The sequence below is a fragment of the Macaca mulatta genome, chromosome 4 (assembly GCF_049350105.2).
Source record: "Macaca mulatta isolate MMU2019108-1 chromosome 4, T2T-MMU8v2.0, whole genome shotgun sequence".
NCBI classification, from domain to species: Eukaryota; Metazoa; Chordata; class Mammalia; order Primates; family Cercopithecidae; genus Macaca; species Macaca mulatta.
In genome coordinates this window covers 152,301,796-152,318,298 of record NC_133409.1, presented here as the reverse complement: position 1 = coordinate 152,318,298, position 16,503 = coordinate 152,301,796, and the positions used below count along the sequence as shown (strand labels likewise).

At 50.9% G+C, this 16,503-nt stretch overlaps 2 protein-coding genes and 1 long non-coding RNA gene across 8 annotated transcripts; 1 reads left to right on the top strand and 2 right to left on the bottom strand.

Moving 5' to 3' along the window:
* Positions 1–233: 233 nt before the first annotated feature.
* FLOT1 (flotillin 1) lies at positions 234–11,970 on the bottom strand. 6 transcript variants are annotated; one of them, XM_015135857.3, is made up of 13 exons: positions 11,817–11,970; positions 11,437–11,493; positions 11,082–11,157; positions 10,903–10,993; positions 10,480–10,623; positions 9,974–10,093; positions 9,791–9,886; positions 9,453–9,605; positions 3,450–3,631; positions 3,234–3,279; positions 2,981–3,118; positions 2,575–2,739; positions 234–686 (listed from the first exon to the last, which is right to left on the bottom strand). In XM_015135857.3, the coding sequence occupies exons 2-13, from the start codon at positions 11,477–11,479 to the stop codon at positions 657–659; spliced, it is 1,284 nt and encodes a 427-aa protein (XP_014991343.1). In that variant the 5' UTR covers positions 11,480–11,493; positions 11,817–11,970; the 3' UTR covers positions 234–656.
* Positions 11,971–12,240: 270 nt separating this feature from the next.
* Positions 12,241–12,914, top strand: LOC114677753 (uncharacterized). The gene is made up of 2 exons (XR_013416698.1): positions 12,241–12,375; positions 12,513–12,914. It is a non-coding gene; the product is annotated as an uncharacterized LOC114677753 (long non-coding RNA).
* A 288-nt stretch (positions 12,915–13,202) lies between these two features.
* Positions 13,203–13,785, bottom strand: IER3 (immediate early response 3). Its single transcript, NM_001047122.1, has 2 exons — positions 13,576–13,785; positions 13,203–13,463 (listed from the first exon to the last, which is right to left on the bottom strand). Exons 1-2 carry the CDS (start codon positions 13,783–13,785, stop codon positions 13,203–13,205), a joined length of 471 nt encoding a protein of 156 aa, NP_001040587.1.
* Positions 13,786–16,503: the final 2,718 nt, after the last annotated feature.

The following is a 16,503-nucleotide window of genomic DNA, read 5'->3' as shown; positions in this document are numbered from 1 at the left end:
TCACTGCAACCTCCACTTCCCAGGTTCAAGTGGTTCTCCTGTCTCAGTCTCCCAAGTAGCTGGGACTACAGGCACGTGCCACCCTACCTGGCTAATTTTTGTATTTTTGGTAGAGACAAGGTTTCGCCATGTTGGCCAGGCTGGTCTCAAACTCCTGACCTCAGATGATCTGTCTGCCTTGGGCTCCCAAAGTCCTGGGATTACAGATGTGAGCCACCATGCCGGGCCAAGCATTCATTTCCAGTTGCTTCTGTTTTATTAATTGTTGATAAGTATCAGTACTTACTTATAGCAATTTATTTGGGTAGCAAAGTTGAAAACCTCCAGCACATCCTTCAGTCTTGGTCAGGAAAGTATTCTAGACAACAGGCTCCAACAGTCTGATTTAATTAGGAATTAAATAAGTTGAGATGGGGTGGAGTGGGATCATCAGAAGGCTGACATGGGACCACTGGAGTTGGCAATCATAGCAGTGTGAGGTTGGCAAGGGGAGCAACCCCCTTCAAGACAAGGCACAAACTATTTGGCAAGGAGAGATGAGGGGTGGGACCTCACTGTCAATGGACATGCTCAGGGAGGCCAGTGGATTACATGCAACAGGAGGATCATTCAGGCAACTTCAGCTATGAGGCTGGGCATCTGTGAGGGCTGAAGGCTCAAGCTGTTCGCAAAGGCTTGTGATTCACCTGGCAAAAAGACAACAGCAGGTGACACTTGGGAACATTTGGGAGGTTGAGGCCCCTGCTCTCCTGGGCCCCCATTTAGATGAATGGGCTATAGGGAGAACACACACGGCCAGGAGTCTTCTTTCTGGTGCCTTACCTCATCCTGTTTCCCTAAACAAAGACATCAGGATCCACATACAATAAATCACTCAAGAGAAGAGAAGGGGCAGAGCCTTGTTTGCACTCTCCTTAGCTATGAATATTCCACTGCAGGCCTCCAGGAGGCTCCAAGGAACCCAGTTTGAAGGTCATCGGTATGATCCAGGGCTTTTATTTACATATGCTTTTTTTTTTTTTTTTTTTTTTTGAGATGGAATCTCAGTCTGTTACCCAGGCTGGAGTGCAGTGGTGCAATCTTGGCTTACTGCAACCTCCGCCTCCTGAGTTCAAGTGATTCTCTTTCCTCAGCCTCCCGAGTAGCTGGGATTACAGGTATGCGCCACCATACCCGGCTAATTTTTGTATTTTTGATAGAGATGGGGTTTCACCATGTTGGCCAGGCTGATCTCAAACTTCTGACCTCAGCTGATCCATCCACCTTGGCCTCCCAAGGTTATGGGATTATAAGCATGAGCCACAGCGCCCAGTCCAAATATGCATTTCTTTCTCTCTCTTTTTTTTTTTTTGAGATGGAGTCTCGCTCTGTCACCCAGGCTGGAGTGCAGTGGCGCAATCTTGGCTCACTGCAAGCTCTGCCTCCCAGGTTCTCACCATTCTCCTGCCTCAGCCTCCCCAGCGGCTGGGACTATAGGCGCACAACGCCATGCCTGGCTGTTTTGTATTTTTAATACAGACAGGGTTTCACCATGTTAGCCAGGATGGTCTCCATCTCCTGACCTCATGATCCGCCTGCCTCAGCCTCCCAAAGTGCTGGGATTACAGGCGTGAGCCACCGTGCCTGGCTTCTTTTTTTCTTTTTTGAGATAGAGTCTTGCTCTGTCACCCAGGCTGGAGTGCAGTGGTGCAATCTCAGCTCACTGCAACCTCCGCCTCCTGGGTTCCAGCAATTCTCCTGCCTCAGCCTCCCGAGTAGCTGGGATTACAGGCAGACACCACCAAGCCTGGCAAATTTTTTTTTTTGCATTTTTCGTAAAGATGGGGTTTCATTCGCCATGTTGGCCAGGCTGGTCTCGAACTCCTGACCTCAGGTGATCTGCCTACCTCGGCCTCCCAAAGTGCTGGGATTACAGGCATGAGCCACTGCACCCGGCACCATTTCTTTACCATACACATAATGCTTACTATACACCAGGCACTATTCTAAACACTGCAAATATTTGCTCGAGCCCCTCAACAATTCAACAGGGTAGTTTCTAATTATTAACCCAATTTTAAGGTGAGGAAACAGGTATAGAGAGGTTGATTACTTGTCCAAGATCACAGCTAGCAGGCATTGTAGCTAGGATTAACAAAACAGTGGTTCCAGAGCCTGTTTGCTGACCTCGACCATGATCTACAGGTGAATTAACTGGGGAACCAAGAAAAGCAGTGATATGCCCTGGAATTAATTAACTGTCAATAGGCTGCAACTAGTTCCCTATACTAGTGGGGTGACCACAAGCACAGGTTGCAGAGACAGTTGACCTAGATTTCACTCCAGCTGCACCAGCAGAATGAGTAGGAACATGCTGGAAGTTCAGTTTCTTGACTTTGTAAAACCCTATATACCCTAAGGGTATATAAAACAACTCATTTATGTAGAAGCTTAGCACCGTGTCTGGCACACAGAAAGTGATTAATAAACATCAGTGACTCCCAGGCCTGGATGCTGGCGAAATGCTACGCCTGCTGCGTTATACAACACAGGAACCTAGCAATTCTGCTCCTCAGCTCCAACCTGAGACCTCACCTGGGAGATGCTGACGCCTGTGAGTCTTTCCACACTCTCTGGCAGGCGGGTTAGAATGTCCAGTACTTCCCCAGTCACTTTGGCTGCCCCCATGGTCCCACTGCCGCTGGACACCAGTGTGATCTTATTGGCCGAAGTCAAGGGACCACTGATCTCCTCTGCCACCTGGCAGGAGAGAGATGCCCACTCAGTGCCCATGATCTGACCACACTCCTCATAAAACAACTTACCCTGGGTTTTAAGGTCCTCGTTCCATTGGTCATCCTTCCTTACTTTGGCCACTAATAATTCCCACCCCTAATTTAGGGTCCCCCTAGCCTGGTTCTCCCTAAGCCCCTCATTTCACCCCACCCCTTAGTCCCTGGTTCTATTTCCTCTTTTCTTGGTGCCCACACAACCTCCAGACCTGGGGCAGCTTCTCTAGCAGCATGTCCAGCTGAGCAGCCTCTTGGTACAGCTGGAAGGCTTCTGCCTTCTTGGCCATCTGCTCAGCCTCGGCTCTGGCTCGGGCCCCTATGGCAAAGGCCTCAGCTTCCCCACGCATCTGAGGGTTAAGGATGCTTGTGAGATTGACGGAAATCATTAAGAACAAGAAATCCCAGCTCAAGCAGCAACCCCCACCCTCTCCACAAGCCAGCAGGAGCTGCATCTTAACTCACCCGCACCGACTCAGCTTCTGCCTCCGCCTGCATAATTAGTTGGGACCTGTGGACAGAAGGAAAGTGGAGGGTGCAGCCCAGGGACTCAGTGTTGCAAAGGCAGAGGTTCCTGAAACCTAAAATCCATAGCAGTCCAGGTGGTGAAGGCTTCAGCCCTCCATCTTGGGGTGCCTAGGTGGCAAGTGGGCTAGGAAGGGTCAGGAAGGGGACATTTACTTCTCTGCCTCGGCTAGGCGCTCCAGCTTGTAGCGCTCAGCTTCTGCTGGCTTCCGCACACGGGCCTCCAGCTCTTTCTCCCGCCGGGCGATCTCCTGCTCCTGCACTGCCACCTGCTGGGCCCGCTCCACCACCTGCACCTGCACCCGCTGCTCCTCAATCTGCTGCTTAGTCTTGGCCACCTGGGTAGGAGGGGCGCTCTGAGTCAGAAGTGAAGAGGAAGTGCCCCGGAACCAGAGCTCCAGAGTGGGATATAAAAATAGGAGCTGGTGGCCGGGCGCGGTGGCTCACGCCTGTAATCCTAACACTTTGGGAGGCCAAGGAGGGTGGATTGCCTGAGTTCAGGAGCTCAAGACCAGCCTGGTCAACATGGTGAAACCCTGTCTCTACTAAAATACAAAAAATTAGCCAGGTGTGGTGGCACACACCTGTAGTCCCAGCTACCTGGGAGGCTGAGGCAGGAGAGTTGCTTGAACCTAGGAGGTGAAGGTTGCAGTGAGCCGGGATTACGCCACTGCACTTCACCCCGGGCAACAGAGTAAGACTCCATCTCCAGCCCGGCGCGGTGGCTCACGCCTGTAATCCCAGCACTTTGGGAGGCCGAGGCGGGCAGATCACGAGGTCAGGAGATCGAGATCACAGTGAAACCCCGTCTCTACTAAAAATACAAAAAATAGCCGGGCGCGGTGGTGGGCGCCTGTAGTCCCAGCTACTCGGGAGGCTGAGCCAGGAGAATGGCGTGAACTCGGGAGGTGGAGCTTGCAGTGAGCCGAGATCGCGCCACTGCACTCCAGCCTGGGCGGCAGAACTAGACTCAAAATAAATAAATAAATAAAAAAAGACTCCATCTCCCAAAAAAAAAAAAAATAGGAGCAGGTACATGAAGGTGGGTCCCCTCCTGCTTGGCCAGCCCAGTGGAGTCCAGTGTTCCTCTGATGAGCTCCTGTTTAATCTATTTTTCCCACCTGTGCCCCCTTCTAGAGTATAAATACCTGGAGGGCACTGAGCACATGGTGGCCTTCTGTTATCTCCAGTCTTGCTCAAATCCCCCCACTGTTGCTAGAATAACCTTAGTGCTAGCCTAGGCTACTGCAATAGCTGACTTATTTTTTGTGGGGGTGGGGACACGTGATCTTTTTTGTCTTTTGCATATGGTGCAGATTTAACAGGAAAAAAAAGTAAACCACGAGAAAGCTTCTTCCTACATTCTCCAAACCACGTGGGTCCCTTTCCCAGAAGTAGCCACCCAGACCAGCTTCTTGTGTATCCTTCCAGGGATACTCTGAACATCTACAAGAATGTGTGTATTCATAGAATTCCTCTTATTTAAGCAGATTTATTTATTTTCTTTTTTTTTTCTTTTAGGTAGAGTTTCGCTCTATTGCCCAGGCTGGAGTGCAGCGGCGTGATCTTGGCTCAGTGCAACCTCCACCTCCCAGGTTCAAGCTATTCTTTTGCCTCAGCTTCCCAAGCAGCTGGGACTACAGGCATATGCTACCACGTCTGGCTAATTTTTGTATTTTTTTTTAGTAGAGGCAGGGTTTCACCATGTTGGCTAGGCTGATCTTGAACTCCTGATCTCAAGTGATCCATCCACCTCAGTTTCTCAAAATGCTGGGATTTTGGGAGGCTGAGGTGGGAAGGATCCTTTGAGCCCAGGAATTTGAAAACAGCCTAGGCAACATGGTGAAATTCCATCTCTACAAAACATACAAAAATTAGCCAGGTGTGGTGGCATATGCTTGTAGACCCAGCTACTCGGGAAGCTGAGGTGGGAGTATCGCTTGAGCCTCGTAGTTGAAGCTATAGTGAGCTGAGATTGTACCGCTGCGCTCTATCTAGCCTGGTGGACAGAGTAAGACTCAGTCTCAAAGAGGAGGAGAGGAGAGAAGAGAGAAGGAAAGAGAGGAAGAAAGACTAGTCAAGTGCAGTAGTGAGAAGTAGGTAAAGAGCAGAACAAGGAGTTCAATCTGTAACTGACTGAACAATCAATTGAGATAACTCACTACCTTTGGACCAGCCTCTGTCTTTATCTTAAAAAAAATCATTTTGGCTTTAGTGAGGTTTTAGGAGAGAGTAAAATTAGCTACATTCGTTTAATCCATCATCTCTGAAAAAGAGCCCAACTCATCTCTTACTTCCTTTTTTTTTTTTTTTTGAGACAGAGTCTTGCTCTGTCACCCAGGCTGGAGTGCAGTGGTGTTATCTCGGCTCACTGCAAGCTCCGTCTCCCGGATTTATGCCATTCTCTTGCCTCAGCCTCCCGAGTAGCTGGGACTACAGGCGCCCGCCACCACACCTGGCTAATTTTTTGTATTTTTAGTAGAGATGGGGTTTCACCGTGTTAGCCAGGATGGTCTCGATCTCCTGACCTCGTGATCTGCCCGCCTCGGCCTCCCAAAGTGTTGGGATTACAGGCGTGAACCATCGCGCCTGGCCTTGCTTCCTCTCTTCATACAGTCCATTCTCCACAAGGCAACCAGACTGATCCCTATACAAATATAAATAAGACCATGGCACCTTTCTGATTGAGGTTCTCCAATAGCTTTCCACTGTGCTTTCAATTCTCTTCTATGTCTCCATCATGACCACACAAACCCTTTGTGATCTGGCCGTCAGCCTTTCCTCCTCATTCACAGCACACCAGCCTCCTCAGATCAGAAACCTCCTTTCTGTCTCCACCTCATGGCCTTTGCACTTACTGGTCCTCCTGCCTAGCCACTAGCCCTATCTATCTATCTACCTTAGACAGAGTCTCGATCGATTTATCTATCTATCTTAGAAGGAGTCTCGCTTGTCACCCAGGCTGGAGTGCAGTGGCGCGATCTCACTCCCACCTTCTGGGTTCAAGTGATTCTCATGCCTCAGCCTCCCGAGTGTCTGGAATTACAAGCTCACACCACCACACCCGGCTACTATTTTTTGTATTTTTGGTAGAGATAGGGTTTTACCATGTTGGCCAGGCTGGTCTCAAACTCCTGGCCTCAAGTGATCTTCCTGTGTCGGCCTCTCCAAGTATTGAGATTACAGGCATGAACCACCGCGCCCAGCCACATATGACTACTTAAAAAGTACAGGCTAGAATGTTCTTGGCCCAGAACTCTGTTCCTTCTTATCTACAGGTCTGATCTCAAACACCACTTCCTCATAGAAACTTTCTTTTTTTTTCTTTTTTTTTTTTTGAGACGGAGTTTCGCTCTGTAGCCCAGGCTGGAGTAGAGTGGTCAGATCTCAGCTCACTGCAAGCTCCGCCTCCCGGGTTTACGGCATTCTCCTGCCTCAGCCTCCCGAGTAGCTGGGACTATAGGCGCTCGCCATCTTGCCTGGCTAGTTTTTTTGTATTTTTTAGTAGAGACGGGGTTTCACCGTGTTAGCCAGGATGGTCTCGATCTCCTGACCTCGTGATCCCCCCGTCTCGGCCTCCCAAAGTGCCGGGATTACAGGCTTGAGCCACCGCACCTGGCCTTTAGAAACTTTCTCTGACCACCCGCTAACCTAATAACTCCCCTCCCACAGTTTTTCACATCACCCTGTTTATTTCCTTCACAGCACGTAAACAAGAATTATAGCCTGGGAAGGTCATTTACTTGCTTACTAGCTGTTTCCTGTGTCATAATGTAAGCTGCATAAGGGCAGGAATCTTTTCTGTCTCATTCGTATTTACAGCCTCACCTCCAAAATGATGTCTAGCACACAGGAGGCACTTAACAGATATTTGTTGAATAAATCCTTTCCTGAACACCTAGCACAGTGCCTGGTGCGTAAGAAGAAACTGATAAAAGTTGAAAAGAGCCCAACCAGCCCAATCTCTTAATCTGCAGACAAGTAAGGTCATGTTTAGAAGGTTAAGAACCTTATCCATAGCTTTACTGCAAGCTAGCAGTTTCCATTATGGTAATCCTTTTCAAACTCAAACTCCAATGTGCATACAAATCACCTAGGAATTCACCTCAAGATTTTGTTAAAATGCAGGTTCTGATTCAGTTGATGAGGGCCAGGGCCTGCAATTTTGTATTTCGAACAAGCTTTGCAATGATGCTGTAGCTGCTGCTAGGTAGAACACAGTTTGAGTTGCCAAGCTCTATGCCATGCTCAACCTGTCAAGTCACCCAGGAATTTAACATAATAACAAAAGATGTTTTGTACCTTCATAATGCTTTCAGCCTGTACCAACTCTTGGCAAAAACAAAATGCATAACATTGCTATCCTTTGGGTAAAGGTCTCAAAGTACAGTTGACTTTCATTATTCTTGGTAGTTCTGTTCTATGAAGTAGTCATGAATGCTGAATTAGTACCTAATTTGTTCCTAGAAGAAATACAGGGCTAGGTTTCTGTGAGCCTCTGGTCACAACATTTTCATCAACCGATCAATATAAAGCCTTGCTTTATATGTGTTTCTGTTTAAAGACACCTTATGTAAACTATATTATTGATTCATTAACACTGAACTCACAGCTAACAGCACTACAACTCCTGCATGAACGAAGCTTACCTAACACATGTATTTCTTCCATAAGGCACATCATAGCCTGCTTGCACTACAGGACACCAGACAGCACTCCAGTACTGATGCTTGGGGGCCATTTTAAAGAGCGAAATCACCAAGAAAAAGCACAAAAACGCAAAAAACATGGCAGTAAATATACTGCGAAAATAACATGGCTTATGATATGAGAGCTGAAACAAGGCGGCAGAGCATCTCCTTGCTGAACCTCACCTGGGCACTGCACATCAGGTGGCTCAGCTATCTCACCACTCTGTGCGTGTCTGCAAATGATTCTGAAAGTGCAGCGACTTTACTGGTAACCTTTTGAGGTTACCAACACATTTTAGTGAATAGGCAAATTCTCAGATACAAATAATGAAGAATGAAGATCAACTATATCTCCTGGCAATATCAAGGGCTGCCCATATCTCACTTTGCAGGATTCAATGTCCAAGTCCATGTTTTCCTTCTTCATACCCTTTTTTGATTAACCAGGGCTGCTGTTAGCCCACAGCATGCCTCTGTGCAAATTAGAAATTCCTCTGTGTAGATGCAGACCCATGTCAGCACTGCTTGATTAGAGGGGCATGGGCCGGATCTGAGCTCGGATCCATTTTCTCAGTCAGATACCCTTGCACAGACACAGTCTGCTCCAAACATATGACCAGCTTTACTGATCATATCCCTTCTTGAATTTTTTTTTTTTTTTTGAGATGGAGTCTCACTCTGTCACCAGGCTGGAGTGCAATGGCATGGTCTTAGCTCACTGCAACCTCCGTCTCCTGGGTTCAAGCAATTCTCCAGCCTCAGCCTCCCAAGCAGCTGGGACTACAGGTACGTGCCACCACACCTGGCTAATTTTTGTATTTTTAGTAGAAACGGGGTTTCACTATGTTGGCCAGGTTGGTGTCGAACTCTTGACCTTGTGATCCACCTTCCTTGGCCTCCCAAAGTGCTGGGATTACAGGCATGAGCCACCGCTCCTGGTCTTTTTTTTTTCTCGTTTTTTTTTTTTTGAGACAGGATCTCGCTGTCACCCAGGCTGGAGTGCAGTGGTGTGATCTCGACTCACTGCAACCTGCACATCCTGGCTCAAGCGATCCTCCTGCCTCAAGCAATCCTCCTGCCTCATCCCCCAAGTAGCTGTGACTACAGGCCCGAGCCGCCATGCCTGACTGATGTTTGTATTTTTTGTAGAGACAGGGTTTCACCATGTTGCCTAGGCTGGCCTTGAACTCCTAAGGTCAAGCAATCAGCCTGCCTTGGCCTCCCAAAGTGCTGGGATTACAGGCACGAGTCACCACACCCAGCTGGCCTTTTCTTTAAAGCTTTTCAGCTGTAACATCTGAGTCTTTTAAATCTCTCCTCATATAGGGGAGCTGGTCCACTGATGGAGAGCCAGAATAAGATCAGAGTTAGAATATGAGAAGTGGTGGTTCCTGAGACGGACAGCCTGAGAGGAATGGGGAAGGGGCAGAGAGCAGCCTGGCCATCTGCCCAGTGCAGTGGCTCTGACCTGAAGCTGATAGGCCAGGTCAGCCTGTGCTCGGCGGGTGTTGACCTCGATGTCATAGGCGGCCTTCTTCAGCTCGTAATCTCTCTGTGCCTTGGCCATCTCGATCTCACTCAGGTACTGAGCGGACACCTTTTCCTGCTTGGCTTTAGCTTCCTGTCCAAGCAGAGATCAGGTAGGAAATGTCAGGGCAGTGGGAGAAAGGCCACAGTGCGAGCCTGCTTCCCACCAAGGTTCTCTGTCTGCCTCAAGTATTTTCCCTGCTAACCCAGCACCCCTGCTTCTTCTCAGTTGTGCCACTTCTATCCCCTTTCCCACTAAGCAACCCCCATCTCTCTCACCCGGATCCCAGCATCTCTCTTGGCCTCTGCTTCTCCAATCCGTGCATCTTTTTGGACTTGAGCTGTTCGAGCCTTTCCCAAAGAGTGCAAATAGTCCTGTGGGAGAGATGTAGAAATTAGTCCCTTGGACGGCTTAAGAGATGGGAGCAAGGAAGTGGGGAAGGATCAATTGCCCAGTTTTACCTGGTCATCGTGAATGTCCTTCAGAGTGTAGCTAACCACACTGATGCCCATGTTGACCAGGTCTGAGGAGGCCACTTTGAAAACCTGCTCTGAGAATTTCTGCCTGTCCTTATAGATCTCCTGTGATAACAGGATGGTGGGGAGAGGGGATGTAAGATTTCTTTTTTTTTTTGGCTCACTGCAACCTCTACCTCCTGGGTTCAAGCGATTCTCCTGCCTCAGCCTCCCAAGTAGCTGGGATTACAGGCACCCACCACCATGCCCAGCTAATTTTTGTATTTTTAGTAGAGATGGGGTTTCACCAGGTTGGCTAGGCTGGTCTTGAACTCCTGACCTCAAGTGATCCACCCGCCTTGGTGTCCCAAAGTGCTGGGATTACAGGCATGAAGCACCCTGCCCGGCCGGGATGTAAGCTCTTAGATCCACTGTCTGTCACAGACTAGTGTGGTCCTTGGGTCCCCCTCATTTTGGCATCATTCCAGATGGTTCCCTGCCCCCAGGCCAACCTCCACAGTCATGTGGGCCATTATGGCCCTCTGGTGGCCCTCTAACGTCTCCAGGGCAATGTGGGCAATCTCAGCCTCCGTCTTCCCCAGGAACATCTGACAGGCGGCCGCCAGCATCTCCTTGTTCTGCCCCTGGATTTTTACCTGTAGCCAGAGTAGGGGTAGGAAAGGTGTGGTGGGGGCCTCATGAAGTCAGAGAAGAAGCAGAGAGAAGGGAGAGCCCTCAAAGAAATGCTTCTTCCATTTCAGGGAAAGAAAGGAGGAGGCAGCAAGTGCCTTGAGGGTGCCTGGAAAAGATGAGACTAGCAGAGGAACTTCTCTGCAGGCAAGGATCGAGAAGGCTGTGGCCAGAAGATGTCTTAATGTCTGGGTGAGAGGGTGATGGGGAAGTAGACTTTGGGGAAAAGGCTCTGAAAGCCTCACCTGGGCAATGCCAGTGACTGAGATGGGGACCCCATGGCGAGTGTAAACCTTTTCACTCTTGACATTGAGGGTCAGTGTGTTGAGAGAGATCCTAGGGGAAAAAGAAGGGACAGACAGTAAGAAAAGGAGGAAAAAGAGAAAATGGGAGGTTCCCCTTCCCTGGTTCCCTTCTTGCCTACCTCTGGATCTGCTGGATGCAGGGCAGGACAAAGACTCGTCCTCCAGCCACCATGACTGGGGGGCTTCGGCAGAACCCTGCAAAGTGAGGAGCAGTGAGGAACTGTGGCAGAGCTTGAATGTGGAAGACTGAGGAACTGGCGGGGGCTAGGGGACAGCAACCCACAGGAGAGAATCTGGGAGCTGGAGGGGAAGCAATCTGGGCCTTGGAATGGTGGGAATCAAACTGGGCAGTTCGTGGTCATCAAGGGGCAGAAGTCTGGGGCTGGGAAGCTGGTAGGGAGAGGGAGAAGGGGCAGAGGCCAGACTCACAGGGGTTCTGGGGTCACTGGCTGGGAAGGGTACAACAGTACTTACCGGAGACCACCATGGCCTCATTTGGGCCACAGGTGAAAAACATGGTTCAGGCTGGAGCTGGAGGAGAGGGAGGGAAAGCCATTGCGGATGGGGAAGGGGCGCTGTGGCGTCCACAGGGGCCCATCCTTTCCCTTTCCCGTCAGGCCCTCTCAGTCTGCATCCGCCACAGCCTGTCCCTTCCGCACCCATGGGTCCGCTAAAGCTTTTCCCTGCAAAATCCTGAAGATCCCCAGCGACCTCTTCCCCGCCTGCGTACGGTCCCTCCCTTCCCCTCGCCGCTCCCTTTGATAAAGGTCCCCTGCGCCCAGAGGCCTGAAGATCTTTCCCCTCCCTCCCTGCCTCTCGGCAGCCCCAGGCTCCATCTCCCCTCCCCCACTCACCTTCCTGGACACCGGCGGCGGCCCGGCTGGGGTCTAGGGAAGGGCGGGGGCGCGCAGGGACCTGCAAGCCGAGCAGGGGCCGGTAGCGGACCAGCCTTCCTGGGTCCGCTCCCGCGTTACCCACCCGGCCGCACCCTGTTGCTGCTGCAGCCGCGACCCCGCCCCCCGCAGCAAACTAAGCACCCCCACCTCGCCCCGCCTCGGCCCTGTGAGCTTGGCCCGCCCCTTTCCCGGCAGGCCCCGCTCGAGTCCGCAGCCGGCCCACCCGTTGGCTCCCGGGCCCAGCCGGGCTGCCTGGTTAGCCCAGGGGCGGCCACATCCCTGCCGCCCCAATCACCGCCCTTCTTGAGCCGGGCGACACAGCTCCACGCTCCGCCCCCGGGCGCGGGACTTGACCTCCGCGGCCCGGCACCCTGGCGTAAGGGTGATTGCCACATCTCGGATTCGCCGCGGGGCAACTACCTGGGAAAACCGCAGACTGGGCAATGAAAGACTGCATCGGGCAACCGGATGCTGGGTTCTGTTGACTCCACGAAAAGGAGCTCCGGGGCCCAGGGAAGTGCGCGGGCTGGGGACTGGGCCACGGCGCCTCCCGCCGTTCCTTGCCATCTGAAGGCGGGGAGGAGCGGGGAGTCGGCGCTTGCAAAGATACACTCAAGACTGCAGACAGTAAATCAAGTTTATTTGTGTTCACAGAACATACTGGGCAATCTCGACAGTCGCCCCGTGACAGCCCACCAACCCCCAACCCTCTACCCCGCAGCCTCTCCCTAAAGGCGACTTCAAGAAGATCAAAGGATCTCACGGATCTCATTCCCAATGGTCCGCCGAAGTCTCACACAGTAGACAGACGGAGCTGAGATGCTGGAGGATGCAGTGTCACCTCCTAAACTTACGACCCACCACCAGGCTTCATCCCAGCCGGAACGTCCTCCCCCACCCGGGTCCTCCCCACTTCTTCTCCTACTCTGCCGCAGTTCCAGGTGTCCTGCCTCCACCAGTCCCACAAAGCTCAATAAATACCAAGAGACCTGCATTTACAGCAGGGGGAACATCTCACACCCTTGCATAAGTTAAAATAAATATTACGTACACCCCTTCATCACCTAGGAGGACGTACATAAATACATATAAATATTAATTAGGAGCAATAAGAAATAAATTAACGACGCTCTAATTCCCACCGGGCTTAGCCCCAGCTTGGCTGTGCCTCGGTCTATGTGCGCCTAAGTCCCGCCTCAAGCACTGGGTGTCGTCTCCGCTGTAGTGTTCTGAGTTCAAGTTGCCTCGGAAGTCCCAGTTTGGGATACGCTCTCGCGCACCAGGTACGCCTGGTGTTTCTTTGTGGTTTTTCGTATTCTTTTTGGGGAGTGCGGGGAGTCAAAGTCAGAAGGCGGCTGGGTGTTGCTGGAGGAAAGTGCTGAGGTCCAAAGCGTAGTCCGAGGGCTCCGAAGTCAGATTAAAGGGCTCGAGGACCGGGGGCACAGGGGTGGGCGCCTGGGATGCGGTGCTGGGGGCGTCCTCCGGAGGCAGGGGCGCTGGCACACCCTCTTCAGCTATCAGGATCTGGCAGAAGACGATGGTGAGCAGCAGAAAGAGAAGCCTTTTGGCTGGGTTCGGTTCCTCGACTGGCAGCTGGCGCCGGACCTAAGGGGTGACAAAAAAGGAGACAGGTCATGTCGAGGCCTCTGGAGTCGAGTCATTCCCCAGTGACTCCAGGGCAGCACACCCCGCGAATGCCCACTTCGGCGATACTCACCACTCGAGGGTAGAGAACCCTGCGGCTGCGCTTTCGGTGCCCGCGAGAGGTGCTGGGGCGCCCGGCGGGGACCGCTGCGGGCTCCGGGAGAGGGTCGAAGGTGAAGATCTCAGGACCGGAGCCCCGCCGGGGTCCCGGGTTGGTGGAGGGGGCCGGGGTCGGGGCCTGCAGGATGGTCATGGTCGGGTGGCAGCTGCGAGAGTGACACATGGTGCCCTGAGCGGAGTGTAAGGCCAAGTGCAGGCCGGCTGCAGGCAGAGTTAATTTATGGGCTCCTGGAAATTGGGCGGGTCCTTCTAACTCCTCCTCCCGCAGCTGGGGAGCGGTTGGCAGCAGCGGTCTGGAAATTCCAACGATTAAACAAAGGGAGTGGGTGGAGACTTGGCGTGCGCAATCCTAGGCGCCCAACTGTACGTTGAGTGTGTGAGTCGCGAGTGGGGGTGGGTGAGATCCCGGGCTGTAGGCACATGTCGGGGCATGTGGCATCTGGAGAGGGGTTCGCGACAGCCTAGGAGATGGTTTAGCCACAGGATCCCTCACAGGCCCCACACATCCCTCACTAGGGACCCAAGAGGGCTTTTTTTTTTTTTTTTTTTTTTTTTTTTGGAGACGGGGTCGCGTTCTGTCGCCAGGCTGGAATGCAGAGGCGCGATCTCGGCTCACTGCAATCTCTGACTCCCTGGTTCAAGCGATTTTCCTGCCTCAGCCTCCCCAGTAGCTGGGAATACAGGCATGCACCACCATGCCCAGCTAATTTTTGTATTTTTAGTGGAGACGGGGTTTCACCATGTTGGCCTGGATGGTCTGGATCTCCTGACCTCGTAATCTGCCTCGCTCCCTCCGTCCTTCTTCTAGTAGTCTCAAGTTGCTATTGTTGCCATCTTTATGTCCATGAGTTCCCAATGTTTGGTTCCCACTTATAAGTGAGGATGTGTGGTATTTGGTTTGCCCGCCTTGGCCTCCCAAAGTGCTGGGATTACAGTCGTGAGCCGCCGCGCCCTGCCAATAGGGCTTTTTATTGGAGATCAGGCCGTCCTGCTACAACACTGACCCAGTTACATGTGCACATTCATGTACTTGTAGGTATCCTTAGAAAATACACTCCCCAAGAAGGAAATCGTTACAGAAATAGTCAAGATTAAGAGAGAAATGAACACAGTAGCACACACAGACACAAACCTGCCTGCCTGAGCACATATGAAGACACACACCGCATACCCATAAAAAAGAATGAAATTATGTGCTTTGCAGCAACATGGATGCAGCTGGAGGCCATTATCCTAAGCGGATTAACTCAGGAACAGAAAATCAAATACCACACATTCTCACTTTAAGTGGGAAACATTGAGAACTCATGGACATAAAGATGGCAACAATAGCAACTTGAGACTACTAGAAGAAGGACGGAGGGAGCAAGACAAAAGTTGAAAAATTATTGGGTACTATGCTCAGTACCTGGGTACTATGCTCAGTACCCCAAACCTCAGCATCATGCAGTATACTTAGGTAACAAACCTGCACATATACCCCAAAATCTCAAATAAAAGTTGGGGGAGAAAAAAGGACAGAAAGATTAAAAAAGTAATATACAATGGTGGGGCATGGTGGCTCTCGCCTGTAATCCTAGCATTTGGGGAGGCTGAGGTGGGAGGATCACTTGAGCTCAGGAGCCTCGGCAACATAGTGAGACCTTGTCACTATAAAATAATAACAACACACAATTAAATATTATTCAGCCATAAAAAAGAATGAAATCCTGGAAAAAAGGAAAACACATACCACATGCACACACCAACACACGTACACAGCAAAGGTGCAAAGACTGTATAGGGGCAGTTCAGCAAAACTACTCTCTTAGGAGTGTGCAGAAATATTCAAATAAAGGCTAGTGCAGAGGGCCACAAATACAAAGGCAATAGGTTAGTAGCCATCTAGATTTGCCCCTTGCTGTGAGTCAAACAACCAAATTTATGGGAAGAACATTCTAAATCGTGAGACATACAAATGTTACAGTAATGGTCATTACTCAACTTAAAGTAGATTCACATTTCCATAACTTCCTTACAGACAGCTGCTCATGGACACAGAATTTAACTTTTTATTTATTTATTTATTTTTGAGATAGGGTTTGGCTTTGTTGCCCAGGTTAGAGTGCAGTGGCATGATCTCGGCTGACTGAAACCTCTGCCTCTCGGGCTCAAGCTATCCTCCTACCTCAGCCTCCTGATTATATATATATATAATTTTTTGTAGAGCCAGGGTTTTGCCATGTTGCCCAGGCTGGTCTTGAACTCCTGAGCTCAACCAATCTGCCTGCCTCGGCCTCCCAAAGTGCTGGGAGCCACCGCGCAGAATTTAACATCTTTTGAGCATTCACCTATTTCAGGTGCCCTCTGTTGAGGGTACTGCTGTTGAGAATCCTGAGGCTAGTTTCAGTATAAGTGCTGTGTCATGCAGCTCCCCGAGGAAAGCCAGATAAAACTGATACTCCAGCTGTGAGGGCCTTACCCTCCAGCATGAAGAGGGAAACATGGCCAGGAGAGCTCTCTATCTCTCTGTCTCTCTGTTGGTCTCTCTCTCTCTCTCTTTTTTTTTGTTACATTGAGTTTCTGCCTGAAGGAAAGGCAAGCTTTTTTGAAGATCCTAAGAAAGGCCGGGCGTGGTGGCTCACACCTGTAATCCCAACACTTTGGGAGGCCAAGGCGAGTGGATCATTTGAAGTCAGGAGTTCGAGACCAGCCCGGTCAACATAGTGAAACCCTGTCTCTACTAAGAATACAAAAATTAGCCAAGCATGGTGGCGCATGTATGTAATCCCAGCTACTCGGAGGCTGAGGCAGGAGAATTGCTTGAACTCAGGAGGCAGAGGATGCAGTGAGCTGAGATCGTGCCACTGCACTCCAGCCTGGATGACAGGGTGAGACCCTG

Coding starts and splice junctions, on each gene's coding strand:
- FLOT1 (XM_015135857.3), bottom strand. CDS start 11,479: ATGTTTTTCACCTGTGGCCCAAATGAGGCCATGGTGGTCTCCG. Junction 9,606..9,790: donor AGAGAGATGCTGGGATCCGG/GTGAGAGAGATG, acceptor CTGCTTGGACAG/GAAGCTAAAGCCAAGCAGGA. Junction 3,280..3,449: donor CGCCTAGCCGAGGCAGAGAA/GTAAATGTCCCC, acceptor TTCTGTCCACAG/GTCCCAACTAATTATGCAGG.
- IER3 (NM_001047122.1), bottom strand. CDS start 13,785: ATGTGTCACTCTCGCAGCTGCCACCCGACCATGACCATCCTGCAGGCC. Junction 13,464..13,575: donor GGGTTCTCTACCCTCGAGTG/GTGAGTATCGCC, acceptor GTCACCCCTTAG/GTCCGGCGCCAGCTGCCAGT.